Source organism: Euleptes europaea, chromosome 5 (genome assembly GCF_029931775.1).
Source record: "Euleptes europaea isolate rEulEur1 chromosome 5, rEulEur1.hap1, whole genome shotgun sequence".
NCBI lineage: Eukaryota > Metazoa > Chordata > Lepidosauria > Squamata > Sphaerodactylidae > Euleptes > Euleptes europaea.
The window spans coordinates 100,473,813-100,498,395 of record NC_079316.1 but is presented as its reverse complement, the minus strand read 5'-3'; the positions used below and the strand labels follow the sequence as shown (position 1 = coordinate 100,498,395).

Here is a 24,583-nt window from a genome sequence, read left to right as displayed (position 1 = left end):
ATCTGTAAATTTTCATTTAACCTTGCTTATTTGTTTGAGCCTCCAAACTCTGTCTTCATTATTTGTAACTATCGTGCTATTTCAGACACATACTTTGAATGGATTCACACCTAGCAATTCTACCTGTTTTTTCCTACACAGATTTACAGAGCAATACTGAAGGGGGGAGAAGGTTTCTGGAGGCAGCATGATTCCAGCGCTGGCGGAGATGCCACTTGTGGCATGAAAATGGGCATCTGCGCTGGCGGTGGAGCAATTACACCAGCACTGGGGAGCGGTACAGTAGTGCTGTGCTTGGCCTCCAGAGCAGGAGCCACCACAGCGTTTCTTTGGCACAAGGGCTCACACCACCACCTAAGGAGGTGTTCCTGGGGTGTGGAGCTGACTAAAGCCCTTTTGACCTGGGAATGCAGGCACAAACTTGTGCCTACAAAACCATGGCACAGCTCCATGTAACTCAATGGGGCAGTTACATGGGGTTTTGGCGGGAAATACAATTTCTTCTTCTGCACCAGGCCACCAAGCCACTCAGGTGGTGGCATGGCTGCACCGGCCTCAAATCCGCCATAAATGCTTCCTCCCTTAGGATTGCGCAGTTACACTTGCAAGATTTGTGACAGAATTCATTCTCAGCCATAACTCCCTCTTGTAATCTCCCTCCCTTAAATTTGAGCTCCACATATCTGAAGAAGACTCACAAAAGCTCATATAGAAATAAATGTTGTTAGTCTTTAAGTTGCCTCTCGACTGATGTTTTATTACAAGTCTATCATACCTTTTTGCAACTAAATCAGATCCTTGGTCCATCAACATCAGTATTGTCTACTTAGACTGGCAGCTGTTGTTGGGGAAGGGGATGTGGATTAGTACATTCGCTTATATTCCCTGTAATAGCAATCTCATGTGTGTATTTCATACCTGAAGTAGCACAGAGAATTGGCAAAGTAACGCTTAGATTATTTCACCAGTGCAGATTAAGTTAAACCACGGAATATTGACAGTCCATTTACAAGGATTACCTCACCATGGATGTTAAGTAGAGGATATCTTCAACATAAATATATTACAAAATAAAATCAAAGCTCTAATGACTCTAGAGGAAATCCATTGAAACACTCTGTCACAGAACACAAATGCATGCATTGCTAGTATAAATGGGATTGTTTCTAAATTAATATCTGTTATCAGGCCCACAGGATGTTGCAGGAAAGTTCCTTCAACTTGCTCCTTTATACCCTGGGGGCATAAACTGATTCTTAAGCTCATTTTTCGAACAATTGGAAGAAAGCCTGCAAGTTTATTCAATGAATCTTTTGCTTAACCCTGATTTGATTGAACTGATGCCTTGCAATGTGAAACATGTAAAGGGAAAATACAGTAATTGCCACTTTCTTCCTTGTTTTTACAATTTTTCTCAAAATGGTGTCATGCCTAACTAGTCCATGCCGCTTATTGTATATGATGTTGAAACTTTTATATTAATTGTGTTTAAACAATGGGTTGTATCCTACTACTATCCTACTACAAAGGTGGCACATTTTGATGACAAAAGACACAACCTGCAAAGCATAAGATGCTCCTTCCTGTATTGGCAGGGTGCGTCTTGCACAGATGGGATGCAGCTGGCACCAACAGAATGCATAAGCTGGATGAAGTGGGAGGATAGTCCATTGGGTCCCATTGTACGTGGGCAAATTTCCTCTCTTCAGAGCATATCTTTTTCTTATTTAAATTCAACGTCCAAATGACATGGCGCCCACATTTCAGTCACCACAAAGATGTTGTTGAAAATATGGTTCTCATCTTGGCTGAGATATATGGAGGTAGTTGTTATCACATGCCATTTTACTGTTTATTTAATTAGTTTATATCCCACCCTTTCCCAACCAGGTCAGGCTCAGGGTGGCTTCCAACAAAATATATACAATATAATATTAGGTTAACACATACAAAATACTGATTTAGGTTAAAAGATGGCACTCTAAAAGCCCATTCCTGAGGCTGGGGGATGAATGGACTTAGGCAGCATGACCCCTATGCCAGTGTCTGTGCCACTTGCAAACTGGCATGGACGCTGGCATAGGGGCATTTACACTGGCCCTCTGGACTGCGGCAGCAGCATGGTCTTTGGATGCTGGCACGGCTTTCCACTAGCAACCTGGGAGGCGTTCCCGGGGTGTTCCAGGGGGCGGAGGTGCCATTAGGCAGCTTCCTAATCCCTTTCAGCCTGGGAACGCCCCCTAAAGCAATGGCAGTACCACACCACCTTTTTGGTGGTGCAGCATCGCTATTTTCTGTGGGGCTTCCTCCCCCTCCCCCCATTTTCCAATTTTATTTAAAAAACAGTCCTTTTTTCTCCCATTGCAGCCACGAAACCTCTGGAGGTGACGCAGTGGCGCCTTGGCCATGCCGTTCCCAGCCACTTCGGCTTTGAGGAATGGGCTGTAAATTAGAAACCTACTATATATACACCAATCATTTCCAATAGCAAGTTGGTTTATAACAAACAACAGATGATCAGCAATAACTCAAGAATTCAAAACGGGAGAAAAAGGAGGGCGATAAGGGGAAGGGAGGCTGACTGATCTAATGAACTGTTGCTACCTCAACCATGTGCCTGGTGGAACATCTCTGTCTTACAGGCCCTGCAGAACTGAGCTAAGCACTGCAGGGCATGGGTCTCATTAGACAGAGCATTCCACCAGGTTGGGGCCAGAGCTGAAAAGGCCCTGGCCTTGGTTGAGGACAGCCAGACAGTTCTGGGGCCAGGGACCACTAGCAAATTGTTTCCTATGGAGCGTAATCTCTCTGTGGGGTATATTGGGAGAGGCGGCCCCATAGTTACAAAGGTACCAGATCCAGGACTAATGCTTCCTCCAGGAAGACCTAGAGCTGCTCTGCCACTGCCTGTTCAACTACCTTACCCAGGAACGACAAATTTGAAACTGAGTGGTAGTTGGCTAGATCAAAAGGATCTAGTGTTGGCTTCTTTAGCAGCAGCTTCCCCACTGCCTCCTTCAGCATTTACGCAAAGACCCCTGAACTCAGGGAAAGGTTGATAATTTCTTCCAGGGAACCCTGTATCCCCACCCCCACGCCAGCCTTAACCAACTTGGCAGGCATGGGTCAAGGAGGCAAGTAGTTGGTTTAACAGCAGACAGGACCCTGTCTACATTTGCTCGGGAGAGTAATCTGAACTGACCTAATATAGGAACTGAAGACAGCCAAGGGGCCTCTAGTTTGCTCACTGTATCAATATTGGAATGTAGATCATAGTGGAGCGACAAGACTTTATCCACTAGAAAGCTTGCAAAAGCCCCACACTAATGGCTGAATTTCTAATGTTTTGGGAGTCCCTTGACAGGGATGTAAGTGACCTAATTACCCTAAACAATTGTGCCGGGCATGAGCTCGCAGGAGCAATGGAGGCCGCATAATAAGCTTTCTTTGTGGCCTTCAGTGCCGTCAAGTCGCTTCTGACCTATGGAGACCCTATGAATTAATGTCCTCCAAAATGTCTATCGTTAGCAGCCTTGATCAGGTCTTGCAAACTGAAGGCTGTGGCTTCCTTTATAGAGTCAATCCATCTCACGTTGGGTTTTCCTCTTTTCCTGCTTCCTTCAACATTTCCTAGCATGATTGTTTTTTCCAGTGACTCTTGTCTTCTCATAATGTGACCAAATTACGATTGCCTTACCTTTTTACCTTCTAGGAACAGTTCAGGCTTGATTTGATCTAGAACCCACCGATTTGTCATTTTGGCAGTCCACAGTATCCATAACACATTTCAAAAGAACTTACTTCCTGTCAGCTTTCTTCATTGTCCAACTTTCACACCCATACATACTAATAGGGAAGACTGTTGCATAAATTAACTTGATCTTGGTTGTCAGTGGCACCTCCTTACACTTAAAAAGCTTTTGTGGCTTCTTCATGGCTGCCTGAGAAACCCAAATTTCATAATTCAGAAAAATAATATACCGGATTGCCATGGCAAATGATTTTTTTCTGGAGACCAGCAGTTTATATAATGTATTGTACAAGTTGCTGATCCCTGCAAAGAGCAGTTTGTCATCATCAGATTTAGAAGCCGTATCTCTAGTATCTGCTGATGTCTATAATGTCACCTCTGGCTCCAGGAATCCTAGTAGGTCTACCTAATTTCTGAAAAGAATGAAGACTGTAACAGACTTATCAAACAGCAACAGAGCTCGTTTTGTTTAACCGCGCTGGAAATGAGTTTTTCAGGCACTGATCCTGACAGGTCAGCTGTCAAAAATTGGTATACGTATCCATAAATTCATTGATCCTGCAAACCGTGCTCTGCCTGCTAGAACAAGTGGAAGTCAAAATTGACACACTTATGATCAACTACAATGGTTGGAGGCTCCGAGCGTCAGGAAGAAAATAATGTCATTTTTGGTAAAAGGTTTTCCTGGTTTATCAACCATAACTGCTTCATTTTTTATATGCACAGTGTAATTTTAGCCTAGCATACAAAACATTTCTGTTTGCTAGTTACTGTGAAATGGGGGAAGCCATTAAAATGCCTTTGAGATATTGGCCTCCTCCATGGACCTCAAACTGTTTAATATGCAAGAAGGAACATGTAGCTCTTTTCTTTCTTTTGATCCAAACATAATAGAGAATTTCACTTATTCTGGCATATTTCCAGCCCGCCTTTAAGAACTCCTTCCCTTGTTGGTGATTTCATTTAAATGCACCAAATGTTAAGTCTAAAAAAGAAGGGCTGATTCAGCTGGCTAGTTAGTTATGGATGCGTCCTTTAGCCAATGGGACTTGTTAGTCACAACTCATTTCCTCCATTGATTTCAGTGGGGTTTCGTCACAATGAAACTTTGATGGTTTGAGGGCAAAGGCTTTGTGTTGTGGGGGAAGAGGCAGGATGGGTGAGAGATTTATAAAGGGACTGAATTTTGATTCAATCATTGTTGATTCCACTTTTGAAGCAATATGTAACAACCATGAGTGGAGTGGCGAACAGTTCTCCCAACTTAAGATCTGTCTGTTTGGTGAAAGATCGTTATTACTCTTTGGTGTAAAGAGGAAGTGAGGTCTAGGAAGATATTCAGTAAATAAATGCACAAATTAAAATGCTTAAATTATTGGATTATATACATTTTCTGATGAAAGCCTATTAACAGTTTAATTAATTGACCACTGGTGCACTATTTTCAGCCTTTTTTTTACAGAGTCCCTTTGATACTCACACCACAGTAAATTTACAGAACTGTGGCCATTTTCCCCTGGTGCTACTGAGCAGTTTCTTCCTTCCTAAAATAACAGGGGTAACTATTAGACCAGTAAGTCACACACTATCAGTCACTCTTATAGGTGCAATGCCATTTGTTTGTTTATTTACTTCATTTCTACCCCACCTTTCTCTCCAATGGGTAGCAAAAGTGGCTTACATTGTTCTCCGTTTTATCCTCGCAACAACCCTGTGAGGGAGGTTAGGCTGAGAGTGTGTGACTGGCCCATGGTCACCCAGGAAGCTTCCATGGCAGAGAGGGCCTTTGAACCTGGCTCTCTCAGATCCTAGTCTGACACCATAACCAGTACTGGCGGTTTCTTAGTTTATGCATTTACCATTTATGCATATTCCATAGCAGCACTAAATTACAGTATAGAAAGTGGTTCTCAGGTTCTCTGTCTGCATGAGTGAGTAAAGAGGTTATGTATGCATTTGTCCTTGTGGCCCACTTGTGCCCACCACACAATAAAATTATTTCCCTTTTCCTCCCTCCATGTTCACTTAGCATAATTCCTCTTTCTTTAGAGGTGGTCTCTGTGTTAACAGTGACAATAGTACCAAGGAGGTATGCCACTGCAGTGTGTTGTGTAGAAATTTTTAATAAAGTAGAGCATGTAGCCTTTATCACGATTGGCTCTCAACACCTTTGTTCTCTGTTTTCTTGCATGAAAGCATTGGTGTTATTAAGAAATTGTGTACTTTTGCACATTTGGAAGCAAGTGTCATGCTGTTCTCATCCTCACTTTTGGAGTTGTGTTTTTCCTACATGTTTATCTTGCTGAACGCCCTGTAAAAAAAAGTATATACATATTGTATTCTGGGGAATATTCATACCCCAAGGCCAAATTCCATTGTGCTGGCAGAGAAAAGTTTCCATAAAGTGTTTGTAGTGGCAGAAGCCATTGTGTTTCACAGCACTGAAACATCTAGAGCTTGATAACACACTTGCACATAAGGCAGAATGTTTCTTTTGCATAAATTCTCCATAGCTCACACCAGTATGGGATGGCTCCTTTACAAAGCTTTTTCAGTTTGAAACAACAAAAACAATTATTGGAGCCTAAGATATCAGAGCCCTGACCTGGATGGCCCAGGCTAGCCTGATCTCCTCAGACCTCAGAAGCTAAGCAGGGTCAGCCCTGGTTAGTATTTGGATGGGAGACCACCAAGGAATACCAGGGTTGCTGTGCAGAGGAAGGCACTGGCAAACCCCCTCTGTTAGTCTCTTGCCATGAAAACCCCCAAAAGGGGCCACCATAAGTCGGCTGCGACTTGACGGCACTTTACACACACACACACACAAGATATTAGAACAACTTTCAAACTTCTATAGATTTTAAAGGAAAACATCTCAAATTAATATATTTAATGTGTTTGTATCTTGGGGTATTTGTGTACCCCATCAGTATCTCTCTCCGTGGTGAGCTAAATATTTTCCAGGTTATCAGGAAGAGTCATCAGGTTGTCAGGAATGGCCATATCTCTCCAGAGCACTTTAAAATGGTTCCCTGGATCATTGTTATTTCAATACATTCGGGTATTTTTTTACATCAGTTTGCACACTGGCCTTGGAATTTTAAAAAGGACCCCAGTGGCAAAATACATAGATTTCTGGGTTGTTTTGAACCCCAGGCCTGCTTTTGTTTTACAAAAAGCAAACTCTAAGTGGTAACAGGTTATACTTTGGGGACATTGTACCGGTTAAAAATAGTAGAGCCACTTCTCGATGCGGTCTGCCAACACAAGCACAATTGGGGTGTGAAACTCACCCCAAATTTGGACAGAGCGTGAACCATTGCACTTGTGCACAGAAAGCTGCTTGCTCTTTTGGCTCCTATTTTCTGTTGACATCAGCTAATCTTGGCAAAAACAATCCTGTCTCAAAGGTCTGTCGTTTGTCTTTTCTTAGGTCATTGAATAAGATACATTGGCGCATGTACGGCTGCAATTGCACAAATTTGATGTTTAGAAAACAATTTTAAAAGCTCACATTTCACGGAGGATGGGGACATTAAAAACCTTTCCTGTCATTTCCTCTAATAATTCTGCATCACCACAAAGTGACATTGTGTGTTTAGGACTTTTGCAATGCATTCCTAAACAGTTACACCCTTCTAAGCCCCTCAAAGTCCATGGTCTTAGAAATGTATAACTCTGCCTTGAATTGCACAATTATTCCCAGAAATCCCCCCAAGGGATATAGTATTAATTTACATATTCTTTCTGTTGTACTTCTATTGTATAGTAGTACTCTGAGAACATGACTTAATTGTACTTTCATTCTTCATTTGGAAGTCTGTTCTCCATTCTAACTACTGTGAGGATCTAACAGTGCTATCTTAAGCAGAGTTAGCCTCTTCTAAGACTTCGGTGGACTTAGAAGGGTGTAACTGTGCAGGATGGCATTATAAGGAACCAGCAGCAACCCCTCTTTCTTGTTAAACCTGTTGCCACAATTTTTTTCTTTTTTTAACTAACTAAAGATGAACTGGTTTTATTCCCCTCTTCCCCCTTCAGAGCATATTAAAATGAAACCATGCCTTTTTACTGCCCATTGTGCAACTTGGAAATTGCTTGTAGACACAGAAATGAGATATTTATTATTAACTATGCTGATAGCTTTCCACAGGAAAGTCCAGCTTTTGTTCAACTGGGACACCTTTCCCACTTTTGCTCTATGATTATTAATGTGGATAGGTGCACGTATGCCCACACCCAGTGCTGGAAACATAACTCTCCACAGACTGTACGAGTGACTAGCTGAATAACCCTCATTGTTAAACTGAGCTTATTTATGTCTCTACAATTTCTTTCCCATCTACAGGAACAGAATTGTATAAAGTTCATTCTAGTGAAATAGGGTCAGCCTCTTCCTGATGATAGAGGAAAATATAACTTGTGAAATATTCAATATTTCGCTTAGATTTATCACTATAACAATCTTCTTGACATAAAATGTGGCTGATGTGCTGTATGGCACACACCCTTTCATAAGAATATACTTTATAGATATTGTAGAGTTTAGGTGGCCTTTAACAGTTTTCTGTATTATTTTTCGATGTAGGGATTGATGGATCTTCATCAGCCTTGGATGGCTCAGAAAGGGATGTGGTTTTGATTACAGTAGCTTTAGGAGTTGTGAGAGGGAGGATACAAGGGCACAAAATAGGATTAAAAGCAATCCTGTTATTCATTCTCTCTCACACAGAAGGGAAAATCTGTTGCTTGGATTTTCGGAAATATAACAAATATAGCACATACTATAGATATAGCAACTAAGAAAAAATGCCGGTGGCTGACACCTAAGGGGACAGGAAAGAAACGGATGAAACAGAGGGCTGTGTATGCCTTTCAGATTAACCCATTTTTTGGCTGGTAGGATTTTAGCAGACTATAATTGTTTCATTCCCATTTGCTGCTAAGGAGCCATTCTTGGGGGATGACGACAACACAAGATTGCCCCCATCTAGTGATTCACCCTTGACCTTCAAGTGAGCAGTTTGCAGAGTAAACTAGGAAGCTTATTTGCCTATCTGGGAAATAGGCATTCATGGTTGTTAGCGAATGGATCATCCCTAAATATTTCAAGCTAAATTGTATGATAACACATATTATGTTAATTTTCCATGTACTTAAATATGCTATGTTATTTACCAGCACCATGGGGGAGGTGCAGGCGGCTACAGCTGTTTTTCCCAGGTTGCCTCTCTGCAGCCATGCCCATTCTTATTACTTGCCCCTTTGTGGCAGTTGTTGCTCCCTATTGCTTGCCAGTTGTGTACACTGATGGAGTATACAGGGATCTCAGTGATGTGCTAAACTTCAGTACACACTCTGTATGCAGAGTTGGCCTGTTGTACCTCTTGGGGGCAGGCCAACAATATATTCATGCACCACATATGGCAAGACAATGGTGTGAACAGCAGCTTCCATGCCTCAGGGAAGATTTATTTATCAAAACACTGATACACCGTCTTTCCTTGTTGTCCAAGGCAACTTACAATAATAGTTAAAATCAGCTGTTTGCAACTGTTCCTGTGTCTGCACAAAGTCAAGTTATGTGCACTGCCTGGAAGAAACTCAACAAGGACTCATGCAAGTGTTAGGAAGAAGTAAATCCCTATTCCAGAATAAAATGGAACGAGGTTGGTAACAATGGGAAACTCATCCAAAATGAGAAAAGTGTTGAGATCTATTTTCTGACCAGATCACTGCTCATTCAACCAATTGGGCTACTACCCCAGAATGTCCATTCATGCCCCTCCAAAAGATGCTTGAAATAAAAGTGAAATTAGTCAAGAAGGTTACAAAAGGGTAACCCAGATTCAAGTGGCACCAACCTCCGTTCGTTTAGTAAAAGGGGGGTGGGTGGAAGAAAGATAGATACCTTTTAACAGTGCATGGCTAGTTATGTATGTTGCGTAACAACTTGGGACCTTGACTTTGTAGAGGAGACAAAATTGTTTGACGGTTTACTTGAAGATATAAGTTGGACTGAAGAAGATCTGCCACTAAACACAGCTGAAAGATCATTAAACCAACAGCATATACATTATCAACAGTTTGCATACTGAGAAGGAGGGGGGAAATTACTAGACTGTTTGATTAATAATGATCTTAATGCTCAGATTCAAGACCTGTATCACTGAGTTGATGCCACAGTCCTCAGAGTGGTAGTAGGTACTGATCAAGCCCCCTTGGCAGCATCTCAGTGGCTACGTCTCCTAGAGTGTATGAAAGGCAGTCCTTTTCCTGTCCATTTGTAGAACATCTTGTGGACTGATTAGGGGACTGGAGCAACTGTCCTATGGGGAGTGGTTAGGACGCTTAGGGCTGTTTAGCTTGGAAAGAAGGCGGCTAAGGGGAGACATGATAGAGGTCTATAAAATTATGCATGGTTTGGAGAGAGTGGACAGGGAGAAGTTTTTCTCCCTCTCCCATAATACTAGAACACAGGGTCATTTGCTAAAGCTGGAGGGCGAGAGATTCAAAACAGATAAAAGGAAGTATTTTTTCACACAACGCATAGTTAAATTGTGGAACTCCCTGCCCCAGGATGTGGTGATGGCTGCCAGCTTGGAAGGCTTTAAGAGGGGAGTGGACATATTCACCACGGAGAGGGGTATTCATGGCTATTAGTTAGAATGAATACTAGTCATGCTGCATACCTATTCTCTCTAGTATCAGAGGAGCATGCCTATTATTTTGGGTGCAGTGGAACACAGGCAGGATGGTGTTGCTGCATTCGTCTTGTTAGTGGCTTCCTAGAGGCCCCTGGTTGGCCACTGTGTGAACAGACTGCTGGACTTGATGGGCCTTGGTCTGATCCAGCAGGCCCTTTCTTATGTTCTTATGACTGTACTCTGCAGCAGCAAATTGGACTGTGATCTTTTCGGTTTCTGCAGCTCATGATTCTGTAATTTCACTCCGGGATGGAACGTGGTTGCTGTTTCCAGTTTGCATCACTCTCCAGCAAGTTGGGTTTACGTCACTTCTTGTAGCTTTCAACATAGTAACACCATACTATCATGCCCTTGTACATGATACATCAGTAGCGCTTTAAGGAGCATGCTACAGATTCTGCAGATCAGCACTGATTCATGTAAAACAATTGATATAAGCGTGCCTTAAGATGAATGGGAGTAATTATGAGAACACAGAGGAAGAGATTGGGCTTTGAGCCTAAAGCCATACATAAGTGATGTACAGCAAAATGACTTACTGAAACGACAGTTGTAACAAGCCTAAAGGGTAGCACGAGAAACCCTAAGCTCTTGTGATTTTTTTTTTATCCCTTTAAAGCTCTATAATTATGATCCTGACATTGTTGGGTAATTGAACATCATGGTCTTCTTTCCTCTGGGCCACTTCTTTATTTTGGTACCTTCCCTTATGGCAGCTGTTGGAAGTATTTTCTGCAAACATTGGCATGTCTTTTCCTCTCACACTTGCTGTATTTCCACTTGCAGTTGGCAACATGGGACTCTGAGAAGGGACTGAATGGCAGCCTGCAGGAGCGACGCCTGGGCAGCGACTTACAAGGATTAACACTGAAAGTGGTGACTGTCTTGGTATGACCATGTTTGAGTTGAGGAAGCAAAATGCTCAAAAGTGATGCCGAGTAATGGGGTAGATCCAACCGCCCTTGTCCTTTGCAGAGCAGGCCTTCCCCTCTCACCGCAGATCATTGTTCCCCCCCTTTCCCCCCATTTTCCCTCAGGAACAGCTTTGGGGGCTAAGTGAGGATCTGCAGTGGGAGAGGTTTATCAGTGGACAATGCTGGCTCCTCTTCTGAGGATTTCAGCGTCATTAAGTCTTTGGAACTTGTGGTTGGATATGCCCCACTTTTACTCGTTTTAAAACCTGTCTTATTCTTTCTCTTCCAAGGGCTTCTCCTTCTTGTTTCCTGTAGCATCATGTGTCACTTGAAAAAGCAAGAATAGAGTTTCGTAGACCCACTTATTCCAATTTTTGCAACAGCTGTGAGATCCGTAGAAGTCTAGGTGTTCTGAAAGTTCTGTCCCAATGCCATGAAACTAGATGAAAAGGAGGCCCTGGAGCGCTGCACTATTAAAAGTGGGGCAGAAGAGGGAATTTTACTAGGCACATCTTTTTCTGCACAACATGTTCTACCTACCATAATTCCTCATTCTGTGTTAAAGGTCCAGGAGCCCTGTTCTCCTGTACATTTGGTTCCTGATGCAAAAGGATTCCAATGTGTTGTAACTAGGTCTTGAGAGTTGGATTAAGGTGTCTACTGCTAGTATAGCACGCAGACGACAGCTTTCTTTCTTTTTTTTCTTTTAAAAGGACATAATTTCACATTGGCCATTTTTGCATGGTAATTAGCAGCGTGTTCCAGGCTGAATTGCCCCGCATATTTTTTTGAATTTTGCGCGCTGAACCATCATTCCGGAAGTGCCTGCAAAGCTGGCACATACCTGCTTCACATTACAAAAGAGCCCATTTAACGCGACCTTTGCCAGGAAGAATCCCCCTCAAGGAACAATGCAAAACAACAGAGGCACATTAGCTATGCATATGCTAATTGCTATGCAAACAGGAACAAAGGAGCAGGCAAGTGGGGGGTGGACCTTCTCCTTTTGCGTCAGGACTGTGAAAAGGCATTTTTAAAGTCGCATTTTAAAAAAGAGCTTTGAGCGAGCATCAAAATTGACCATGCAAAAATGGCCATTGAATCTTTTCACAAGACTGAATGCCAAAGAATGATTACAGAAATTCCCAGTTAGTAAAAGAAAATGGGTGTTGTAGATCTTCCCTACATAAATGAATTATAGTACTTATGTATTACTGAGCCGATTCTAGACACATGAGCACTCTGGAAGGGTGCTTACATATCCTTGTTCTGCCCAGAATTGGGTCTGCAGGCTACCTCTTCTGTTGGGCCAGGACTCCTTTGGGAAATGCATTCAATCACAACTCATTTTTCTCATTGTCTGAGCTGAAGCAGATGGCTGTTTGGTGTCTGGGATTGCAAAGCAAGAATGGGCCAGCCTTGCAGTTTTAAAATGTGTGTTGTTTACAGTCAGTCCTTTTCTTGCCTCACTTATCTCAGTACTGCAGGCAGATTTACATTACAGAGTTGTATCAGTGCCCTGACCTGGATAGCCCCAGGCTAGCCTGATCTTGTCAGATCTCAGAAGCTAAACAGGGTTAACCTTGGCAAGTATTTGGATGGGAGACCTCTAAGGAATACGAGGGTCATGATGCAGAGGCAGGCAATGGCAAACCACCTCTGAACATCTCTTGCCATGAAAACCTTACCAGGGGTCACCATAAGTCAGCTGTGACTTGACTGCAAAAAGAAACAGTGATATAGAGAGCTGAGCTGTGGCATCATGTCACTGCCAGTTAAAAACCAGAAGTGATAATGGGTAGCTCTAGGAATACCTAGAGCTCCCTTCGACACTTCTGGTTTGTTTGTTTTTTTTACTAGAAGTGACATGATGCAGCAGCTGATGACACTTAAAAAAAAAAAAATCCCCCACCACTGCTCTGAGAGGTTGTGGTCAATGGGAGGGCAGGGGAATTCCCCGCTGCAACCAGGGACCTGGCAGGACTGCCTGGCGTCATGCCTGTCTGCAAAATGGCTCGGGGAACCTTTACCCTTGGCAGATATAATGGTTATTCTGACCATAGAGAGAAGCTCCTCCAAGTGAGCTGAAGTCAGAGTCCCTAAATCCTGTAAGAAGTTTCTGAACTGTGCCTGTCTTAGAATCATGGAAGAATTGTAGAATCATAGAGTTGGAAGGGGCCATATACACCATCTATCAGAGCATTCCTGACAAGTGCTTGTCCAGCCACTGCTTAAAGACTGCCAGGGAGGGGGACCTCGCCACCTCCCCTAGCGCAGATACTGTGCAGTGCCCTTGGAGTTTTTGGCACACTTCAGGGTTGACTCCAGATGTTGATGGGCCCTTGGCAAGATGCTATTCAAGGGGGGCCTCCACCTTCTTCCTTTGCACAGAGAGAGGGGGTGGGTTTACCGCTTGCTCATGTCTCCTCTCACCAGCACAAGTGTTGTGAGCTGCTCACCCCCAGAAATGATCGGCAGCTGCCATTCCAAGGGAGTGACCGAGCGAGTGAGAGAGCTGCAGTTCAGGGGTTGGCAGCTGACTGTCCCAGGGCCGTGGGCTGTGGCAGCGACCTTATGATACTTACCCTGATGCCAGCTCTTGACATCCAGAATGCAGGAGCTGGACAAAGTGCCCTGAATACAAAAACACTTTTCAATGATAGCAGAAGGGAAAATGACACTAAGAAGATTGTTTTGCTCTGTGTTGTGTGTGTGTGTGTTAAGTGCCGTCAAGTCGCTTCCAACTCATGGCGACCCTATGAATGAAAGTCCTCCAAAATGTCCTAACTTTGACAGCCTTGCTCAGATCTTGCAAATTGAAGGCTGTGGCTTCCTTTATTGAGTCAATCCACCTCTTGTTGGTTCTTCCTCTTTTCCTGCTGCCCTCAACTTTTCCTAGCATGTCTTTTCCAGTGACTCTTGTCATCTCATGACGTGACCAAAATACGATAGCCTCAGTTTAGTCATTTTAGCTTCTAGGGTCAGTTCAGGCTTGATTTGATCTAGAACCCACTGATTTGTTTTTTTTAGCAGTCCACGGAATCCGTCACACTTTCCTCCAACACCACATTTCAAAGGAATCTATTTTCTTCCTATCAGCTTTCTTCACTGTCCAGCTTTCACACCCACACATAGTAATAGGGAATACAATGTTATACCCATTTAATTTCCTTGGGTTTCCTAAAAATTTTTTGTTGAGAATTATAATTTGGGCATGATATTTAGACTTCTCTGATAGAAATGAATAATACTATCAGAAAACTACCATTCCCACACATCCCTGGGATTAGAGAATTACAAATTATCTTAGGTTTGTAGTGTAGGTATGCCTTATGTGTGTGTTACTGGAGTAGTCTATCGGTAGTGACATTTTCCATTTACAAGTTAATAATATTTCCTGGAGTTCTTCTGGGTTTTTTGCCCCTCTATTTAGCATTGTAGTAGGTGCCTCAGGTGCTCAAATTTTGAACTTCGGAAAATGAAAGGCTTCTATTTTGCTGCAGTATGGTGCAACAGATATACTTGGAAGTTATTTGCTACGTTGAACATTGTGACCTCAATATGTTGTTTTCCTTCCTTCTCAAAATGGTACTGGCACGCTAGTTGCTTGTTTGTAATGTCAAATCTGAGTTGAAAGAGACCAGAGCCTGCAGTATGACAAATTCAAACTCCCCCTCCACCCGTAGTTGAAACTCTGGCTTTCCCTTTGTTTATTTCCCTTTTCCCTCTGATCAGAACATTTTAAAAGAGCTTGAGAGTCCTCCTCTGAGATCTGTTCAACTCCCCCCCCCATTTGTTATTTTTCTCCCTTGGGCTTGTGTGGGTCATGACTATTTCCTGTTTGTCCGGGAGCTGAGCTGTTTTGCCCCAAGAGCATGTCAGCACCACTTTGCAAAGATCGCTCAAACCAGTAAAATCAGTAGGGCTGAGATCCTTTGAGCAATTCAGCACAAACTGTATGTCATATTGAAACTGTCACCCTACAAGGATCCCCTTTCCCCATGTGGATTCCGAAGTGCAGTCCGTTAACTCTAAAAGGGCCTCAGGAACCAACAATTCGAAGACCTGTTCTTGAGTTGGATGCTATTATGAATGATGGAAGGATGGATAAACAGATTTCTTATTCTTAGTTTCAGAGGGGAGTTGTGCTGATCTGCCATAGAACAGCTAGATTTGAGTTCAGTAGCACCATAGAGACCAACAAGACGGCCAATAAGTCATTCTTATCTGAAGATGACAGTGCTAGAGACATGACAGGATCACGGTTCTAGGTGCTGTCGATGCTATGTTAGATCTGCTTGAGTAATCATTTTCTAAAGGGCACTTTAAACATCAGCTGAAACCTTGCTTTGTTCTCAGGAAGAACCTTTTGTTATGGTGGCTGAAAATATTCTTGGGCAACCCAAGCGTTATAAAGGCTTTTCGATTGATGTCCTGGATGCACTTTCGAAGAATTTGGGCTTCAAATATGAGATCTATCAATCTCCAGATGGCAAGTATGGACAACAGCTCCACAACAGCTCCTGGAATGGCATGATTGGAGAACTTATTAACAAGGTACATCTGGCAGGAACAGTGGAATCAGAGAGGAAAGCTCTCTAACTTAAGCTTCTAAGTCAATTGATATTCACCAGTATGCCTCTTATCTAAATTATCTACCCCATATGAGTATCATTTTTAATTTTTTTGTTTATATCTTGCTTTTATCTTCAATGGGAAACCCAAAAGCAGCTTAAACTTTAGGTTTTATTGTAATGTAACTCGGAAACCAAAATTGAGAATCCTGTTTTCATAAAGGCAAAATCCGAATTATAGAAATGAAGAAAGTACCAAAGGTAAAACTTCAGTGGCAGGCTCTAAAGTTAATACTTTATGTCAAATGGTTGTGGGTTCGAATCCATCAACTCTGATGTAAGATGCATGTGGCACAGAACAAATCTCCGTGTTGCATACCTAATGAAATATTTTCTGCTATAGCTTTTTTAAAAGCCACTCCACCTTGATTTTCAAGCGTACTAGACATGTGACATGCACTTCAAAAAAAGCAGTAATACTATTTCATAATGATCCATTGAGTGGTTTCCTAAGGTGAAGTAAGCGGGGGTTTTTTGGGGGGAAAAGGCTTTCAAAATACAGAAAATGGGAAACAAATACCAAAGCATTTGAATCACATATGATTTAGAGGGTCTTGTGTCTTCTGGATTAAGCAAAGACTGCTAAAGTGATGCAGAACAGATTTCCATACTGAATCCTCAAGGTGCAGACACCAGAATATATTTGGCAGCAAATATTGCTTCATTTCTGTCAGGGGACGAAGACTGTCATAATAACAGTATGAAATTGTAAGCGTTCATAGTCTGCTGGATGGTCGTTTCCAAATAGTTTACTCTCCCACATGTATTCGAAAGCTTTTTATCTAGTGTTTCTGCTGAGAGAAGGTTTAAGATGCAAATGAAAGCAAGACACAAGATCAGAAAACAGTGATCACAATAATGCGCTAATGGGATATTCTCAATCTCTTCTCACTATTTCAAAGCACTCAAACACACATGTATCCTCTTTTCGGTGTGTTTTCTTTTTTCCTTTTTTTTTGCGCTGAATCACTGTCTCTCCCACAAAACCAAACTTTTTTTGAGCAACTGGGATCTAACAGAGTGTTCCTGTTTATTTTTTTTTTAATGTACTACTAGCACTAAAGAATCAGTAAAATTGATAAGTGATTTCAGGAACTAAACAGTCCCTCTGTCCTCTTTCAAATATTTCGCTTTCAAGCTTTTCTAAAATCAGAACTTTTCTAAAACCATATCTGTAGGATTGCCAGCTCTAAGTTGGGAAATACCAGGAGATTTTGAGGGTGGAGCCTGAGGAGAGCAGGGTTTGGAGAGAGGAGGGACGTCAATGCCATAGAGTCCAATTGCCGAAGTGGCAATTTTCTCCAGGGGAACTTATTTCTATCACCTGGAGATGAATCTGGAGGTTGGCAACACTACATATCTGTCAGTATTGGGGATAGTAGGTAAATGCATCAAGTCAACACGCTAAAGTTAACAACTGGCATAAACCTTCTTTAGTCATTACAATGCAGGCCCACACGTAAGGGTATCCTTTTGATTCACATGGTTGTGCGAACAGGACAATGCACATAATTTTCAGCTTCAGCATGTGCGATTACTTGAAGATAACAGGTTCGCACATACCAAAGCTGAAAAATACACATTGCCCTGTTCACCCTAAATGGTGGCCACACCTTTGGGGAGGATTGCCAGTACCCCACTGTCTCATTATGTGAGCACCAAAACTGTAAAGAACAAATGAGTGAATTGTATAATCTAAAAACAAAACAGAGTTTTTGCCTTAACAATTTAGTTTGACCATGGTCCAAAGAACAACATAGATAGTCCCTGATGGCCAAGGGGACTTTGGGTTTAAATTTGTAAAAAATAAAAAAGACAACATGTGAAAGATAGACATCACTGAGAGAAGTTTCAGAAGCAGTTTTAATATGGCAGTGTTGACATATCTGAGCCTTTCGGCCCTTGGGATCCCAGCCTTGATATGCATTAATTTCTTTGAATGAAAAATGGTCCTATTAGTATGGCAATTCTAGATGTGCAGCAAAATCATGGGGTGCTCCCCCCCACCGGATTGCAAGTGATAAATTCTTATGTTTGAATTCTCTTGCAATCTTCCCACTGTATGAGTAGCATGGCAGAGAAAAGGGATGTAATGTTCACCTTAACTTGCTAATTGTCTATGTGAATTGAGTTATTTTTTTAAAGGCCTGATTCACACATATACTCCAGCACCTGCACTCAGTCTGAAGTGGTATAATTCAGGAAAAACTATAGTGATTCTACTGTATTATTAGATTAGCTCTCAGTGCTGATCTCTTTCATATAAGGAGAAAAGGAAACCTTTCCAGCAAGCCAGCAGAATCCACACTGCAATCATCACTTCTGGTTAGATAGGGTTGCCAGCCCTCAGGTAGGGCCTGGAGATCTCCCGGAATTACAACTGATCTCCAGGCTACAGAGATCAGTTACCCTGCAGAAAATGGCTGCTTGGGAAGGTGGATTCTATGGCATTGTGTTATACCGCAATAAGCAACCCCACTCCCCAAACCCTGCCCTCCCCAGGCTCCACCCCAAAATCTCCAGGAATTTTCCAACTTGGAGTTGCAACCCTAAGAAAGGAAGGGAAGCATTTATGGAACAGATTCAGAATGTACAGGTTTATAGTGCATTCTCAGTCTTTTCTAGAAATACCCATTTGTCCACCACGTTGAGGGAATAGTGATATAGCCTTGAAGCACATAAAATGAGGCCTAGTATAGTCCAGCACCCTATGGTCATTTATGCAGGGGAAATTTGTGTTTGGTTTGCTGCACAGATTTCTGCTCCAAATTCTCAACCATCATATGCTTGAGGGATTCCCCCCCCCCCAATTCCAGGAGTACCTTGTGATGAATTAGACATCCCCAGTGAAGTCCCTCCCCCTGAAAATGCAGCCTTGTTGCGCTTTACTTGGAAGGGGCGGGTCAGCTCTTAAAGGGACTGCTGTGCTTTTGCTGGATATTCCTCCCCACCTTTCTTCAACAGCTCCCTGCTGGGAACTGCCTTACAACCTCTGCCGCCTCTCTTCGGTTCTTCCTCCACATTTCATGAAGGTTTAACTCCCTCTTTTGTGCTTTGCTTTGAGGGAAGGGGTTGGATGGGAGGGACAGACACGTGGGAGGGAGAAGCCAAAATGGGCATGGGGAGAGAAACCCCAAGTAAAGAGCTATGCATGGAAATAGAGGGAATCTGTGTTGCTCTTGCCTCGAAGCAGTATTTAAATTTGTCCTAAAACAGGATCCTAGAACTGCAGGGGAAGAATGAAGCCAGAGCGAAGTCACGTCTGAAGGTCTGTAAAATCATGAATAATGCAAAGGAATCCTCGAGGCAGTCCAGCACCAACTGTGAAGTAAATACCCCTGCATAAATGGCCTATGTCTAGTTATTCCTGCTTTCCTTTACTGTCAAAATCTGCCAAATGAATGCAAGAATTCAGTTGGTCCAGAATGGGATTTTTTACAGCTGTCTCTTTTCAATTTTTAGAGAGCTGATCTGGCAATCTCTGCCATTACCATAACACCAGATCGGGAGAGTGTTGTAGACTTCAGCAAGCGCTACATGGATTATTCTGTTGGAATCCTAATCAAGAAACCAGAAGAGAAGATCAACATCTTTTCTCTCTTCGCCCCCTTTGATTTTGCCGTGTGGGCTTGCATAGCTGCTGCCATCCCTGTGGTCGGCGTCTTGATCTTTGTGCTGAACAGAATCCAGGCAGCAAGAGCCCAGCATTCTTCTCAGCCGGGTGCCTCCCCTTCTTCGACTCTCCACAGCGCCATTTGGATAGTATATGGGGCCTTCGTTCAGCAAGGTACTTGCTCAAGTGTTTGCTAGCTGACAGAAATGGTACTGACGGCTGTTCACTACTTTTCAATCTTGGAACAAAAGGCTAGGCCATGTATTAACCTCTAGCAAATAACGGTTTGAAGGGTACATTACAGAGTGTGTTTTGCTACTAAAAATACATTTGAGGAGACACAGAACACCATTTCACAACACATAAAAACGCCCTTGTTTCTGTGCACTCGGATGCTTGTCAAGGTATATCACCTTGATTTATTTTGCGTTTCTCTCTTTTCTCCATTTAAGAAAGAAATGCTACATGTTGACACGCAAACTAGTTATTTCCAAAGTACATTTCTCTTTCACTTACCCAAGAAAAGCTTGCTTATGCAGAATGTTGTAGATGTGATCTGCATGAACAACCCAAAAGAAATTCCACTGAACTTGCTTTAATGTTTGGAGGATAACATACTCCCCCCCCCACAATATTTTTAATTTGTAGCTTTTAGTGTTCTATTAATGCTGCTAACCAACAGGCAAGGTGAAAATTTTCTAAAACTTTATACCTGCTTGATATCCAAGATCTTTCTGCTCAGGTTCTTCTTTGTGTGCCCCCCATCATTAGGAGATGGCTACCAGAAGGAGGGCTTTCCAGTGGTGGCACCTTCTCTTTGGAACTCTCTCTCCATAGATGTCCATCTGGCACCTAACCATTTTAGCACTGGGTGCCATTTAAAAATGCATCTTATTTCCCAGGGTTCTACTTTATAGCTTTAGTTTACCAATAGGGCTGTGCAATATGGGCCCAATAAACCCAAACCCGAAATTTACAAGATTTTTTTTCATAGCCCTATTTACCAATTGTCTTCACTAACTTTATTTTTTATATTTTAGCTGACTAGTTTTAACTTTCTAAGATTTCTTGACATTTTTAGAGTATGGTTTTCATAATTTAAGTTTTATTCTAATTTATTTGGCCGTGTTATTTGAACTGTTCTAATATTTGTATTATTTCAAATTTGACTTGAAAGTTGCATTGAGCCCTTTCTGGCTAAGAGTCAGCAGGGCAGAAATTTCTTAAATAATTAAGGGAGTGCATTGTTCAGTAAAACAAAACAAAAAACCAAAAAAAAAAAAAAAAAAAAACCAACCCACCAAGTTGAGCCTATGGACTAAATAATCTGGTTCAGAATCTGTCCTGCATTGCCCATGAGCCAAGCTATATGATTTGGAGGGCCACATGGTACAGGTTTTTCAAGCTGCAGATGGCCATAAAAATAAATTCATTCATTCATTCAAGTACTTTATAGTTCTACTGGGTTCAAAGGGATAGGTAAGAACCAATAGTGACTGGAGTCTTTAAGCTTTGACTAGGGATATCTAAGTACAGACCAGGCCATGGAGCAGACCAGACAATCCTGGACCAACCATTCTTTCACATATTGACCTATATCACAGGGTTGTTGTGATGGGGCAAATGGGGTCACTCCATCCACATACTCCACCTTGAGCTTTTTGGAAGGAAGGTGGGATATAAATGTGAGAAATGGATGAATAAGCACATAACTGTCTCTGACTAAAGCAGATGGGATCGAAAAGTGCTTAACTTTGGCTGAATTGTACCCAAAGAGTTGCATAGACAGAGTTGCATTATTGTCTTTTCTGAAACACAGTTTAGATGTTAGTGCTGTACTTTGAAGTAGGTCCTTGTTTATCACTCAGTAAAGATGTTTTTCTCCCATTTTTCGCTAATTGCACTCCATAGGATGCAACTTGCAAGGTTGTTAAGCTTCTTTTTTTTCCTGAGAAAGCAGCAAGATGCAAAACTTTTAATGGGAAGCTTTGCCCATTATGTCATTGAAATGGTTGTCTGGTGGTTTTCAGAAACATAAAACACAAAGCAATTTATGTTTTGAGCATAATCAAAGATCAGTTGCGTAGCAGAGGTAGTTTTAAATTAAAGGACAAGCACAATTGAATTGGCATCATCCGGGGGGTGGGGAAAGAACTCTTAAAGATTTTAAAAGAAAGAATAAAAAAGTAAGCAGCAAGTAATTAATGCCACAGTCTGTATTGCTTGTAATTTATTTTACACTACTAATTAATTACAATAAATGACACTACTGTGCTTTTCTCTGATTTATTTTGACAAGGTTTGCATAATTTTCAACAGCCATTATGGAGATTCAAATTACTTACCACATCACACCTCACTTTTAGTCTTCATTTGCTGCTGCTTCTCACTAAAGGTGAATTCTTATGGTCACCCCCTCCCAAAAAAGATTTAGATGGAAATGAATTTTGTTTGCAACAAGTGCATGGAGTTAGGGCTGTTGAAAAAAAATTCGGTAAAGTTCGGCTTCGGCAAAATTCGGCCCGTTTAAATTCAGGATGTGCCAAAGTCCGAACTCCCCCGCTTCGGATCCGCGAACCTCAGCGCGAGATCCGGAGTTTGGGGAAAAATTCGGGGGCCCCGCGCGCCTTCAGGGGGCTTCCCTGAAGGCGCGCGGGGGGCTCTTTAAACAGATCTGCGCCTTCCAGATGGAAGGTGCAGATCTGTATAAAGCGCACCCCCTACGCCTTCAGGGAAGCCCCCTGAAGGCGCGCGGCAGGGGGAAAAGATCTGCGTCTTCCAGCTGGAAGGCACAGATCTGTTTAAAGGGGCTCCCGCGCGCCTTCAGGAAAGCCCCCTGAAGGCACACGGGGGGGGGGACTGAAAAAGGCAGGAACGCCGAACCTGCCGAATTTATTCGGCGATGCCCCAAATTTGCTTAATTCGGGGCGTCGTTTTCCCACCTTTTTTCAGTTTGGTTCCATCAGTTTGGTTCCATCAGGGGAAATTCGGCTGTTTTTCGGTTCTGGACGAACCGAATTGACAGCCCTACATGGAGTTGCCATCAAAGTTTTTCCAAAACTTGAAATTAACATGGTAGCTCTCATGAGGCGAAACATTTTTAGGCTTTCATGGGACACCAAAAGAGTTTCAGTACAACTAGAGGAAACTTTTTGGCAAACTGTGCACATCATTCTAAAATGAAATTTGAAGTAAATTTGGAGATTCCTCCTCAAGGTTAAACCTTTGGAGATTTTTGAGGGAAATCAAATGAGTTTCCATAATAAAAGTGAAATTTCTCAGGAGGATTCTGCACATATTTTGAATTAAATCTACAGTCATCTTAATGGTCACTGCACAAATGGAATGCCCTGATTTTGTAGGATACGTCAAACTATGTGTTGTACAAAATATTGTCGAAGGCTTTCACGGTCAGAGTTCATTGGTTCTTGTAGGTTATCCGGGCTGTGTAACCGTGGTCTTGGAATTTTCTTTCCTGATGTTTCGCCAGCAACTGTGGCAGGCATCTTCAGAGTAGTAACACTGAAGGACAGTGTTGTACCCTCCACATGTTTATGTGAAACAGATGAGTACTCTTTAAGTGTGTTGATGTTAATCATCAGCTAGGAAAGTTCAAGGCAAATGGTCCCACATATTCAATTCACAATTGTTGCAGATTCTGAGTAATTAATTTCTACTTTTTATGGGAAATCCCAAACAAAATCTCCCTGCCCTTGAAAAATCAGCATATCAGGGCAACATTTCTAATCTATTCTTCTCCCTCTTTTCCCCATGCAAGAGATTTTGGTTTTTTGTTTGTGACCTAACGATGCGTTCAGTTAGGAAACAGAATATCCCACCTGTAGTCAGAAATGACTGCCATCCCAAGATTTCTGTACTCTGTGATCTGCCTGCATGTAGAGATTGGCTGTTTCTGGAATCCCTGAAAATATGGGAGTTTGTAGGGCGCCAATGCCATATCCCCCTTTCAAAAGCATCTACCACAATGATAATCCTACTTGAGGAGTGGAATAATGATGCAAATAGATGTCAGGGATAAGTCAGAGTCATGATAAACAAGCATTAGCATTTGTAAAGGGCCAATTAACAACAGGCTTGTTAACAGCTCATTTCCTGTGCTTTTTAGGTGGTGAATCTACAGTCAATTCCATGGCGATGCGCATAGTGATGGGAAGTTGGTGGCTCTTCACCCTTATTGTATGTTCATCCTACACAGCTAACTTGGCAGCATTTCTCACAGTCAACAGGATGGACAATCCAATAAGGTAAGAGTGCTTTCCTTCCCACTTCAAAACCTGAACTCAAAAGAATGGCAAGAAAGAAATGTCCACTGGTACATTTGCAGGGACATTGGGGCAGTGCATGGGAGGGACTATAACCCCCCCTTCTTGATATCATAGCAGCCACACCCACACATTGTGGCTGTCAAAGTAGAAACTAATTGTGGTTTTATTTTGAAATCATGAGTGCTAGAAACTGTTACTGTTGACAGCTGTTAGTGATTCTGCTGTAGAGCTGTATTATACTGTCTAGGGCAGTGGTGTCGAACTCATTTGTTACGAGGGCTGGATATGACATAAATGTCATTTGGTGGGGGCCGAGCCATGCCTTGTCAGCCCAGATCACAGAGTGTAGTGGGTGGCTGTCTTGGCTGGCTCGCGAGCCAGATAAGAGCTCTCAAGGGGTCGGGGCCGGCCCGCGGGCCTTATGTTTGACACCCCTGGTCTAGGGCATAGTGTTTATGTTTGTAAAGTGCCATCAAGTTGCAGCTGACTTATAGCAACCCAGTGGGGTTCTCAAGGCAAGAGGCTAACAGAGGTGGTTTGCCTTTGCCTTCCTCTGCATAGGAACCCTGGTATTCGTTAGTGGTCTCCCATCCAAGTACCAACCAAGGCTGATCCTTCTTAGCTCCTGAGATCTGACGAGATCAGGGTAGCCTGGGCCATCCAGGTGAGGGCATAGGG

General features: G+C 42.5%; 1 protein-coding gene across 3 annotated transcripts in view; it reads left to right on the top strand.

Annotated features, from left to right (window-relative positions):
* GRID1 (glutamate ionotropic receptor delta type subunit 1) overlaps window positions 1-24,583 on the top strand; it is a 989,717-nt gene that overhangs the window by 865,291 nt on the left and 99,843 nt on the right. For all 3 annotated transcript variants that reach the window (XM_056849910.1, XM_056849909.1, XM_056849911.1), the window contains exons 9-12: window positions 11,245-11,346; window positions 15,732-15,929; window positions 19,469-19,793; window positions 23,746-23,884. In XM_056849910.1, coding sequence (XP_056705888.1) covers window positions 11,245-11,346; window positions 15,732-15,929; window positions 19,469-19,793; window positions 23,746-23,884 — 764 coding nt within the window. The remainder of the gene's footprint in view (window positions 1-11,244; window positions 11,347-15,731; window positions 15,930-19,468; window positions 19,794-23,745; window positions 23,885-24,583) is intronic.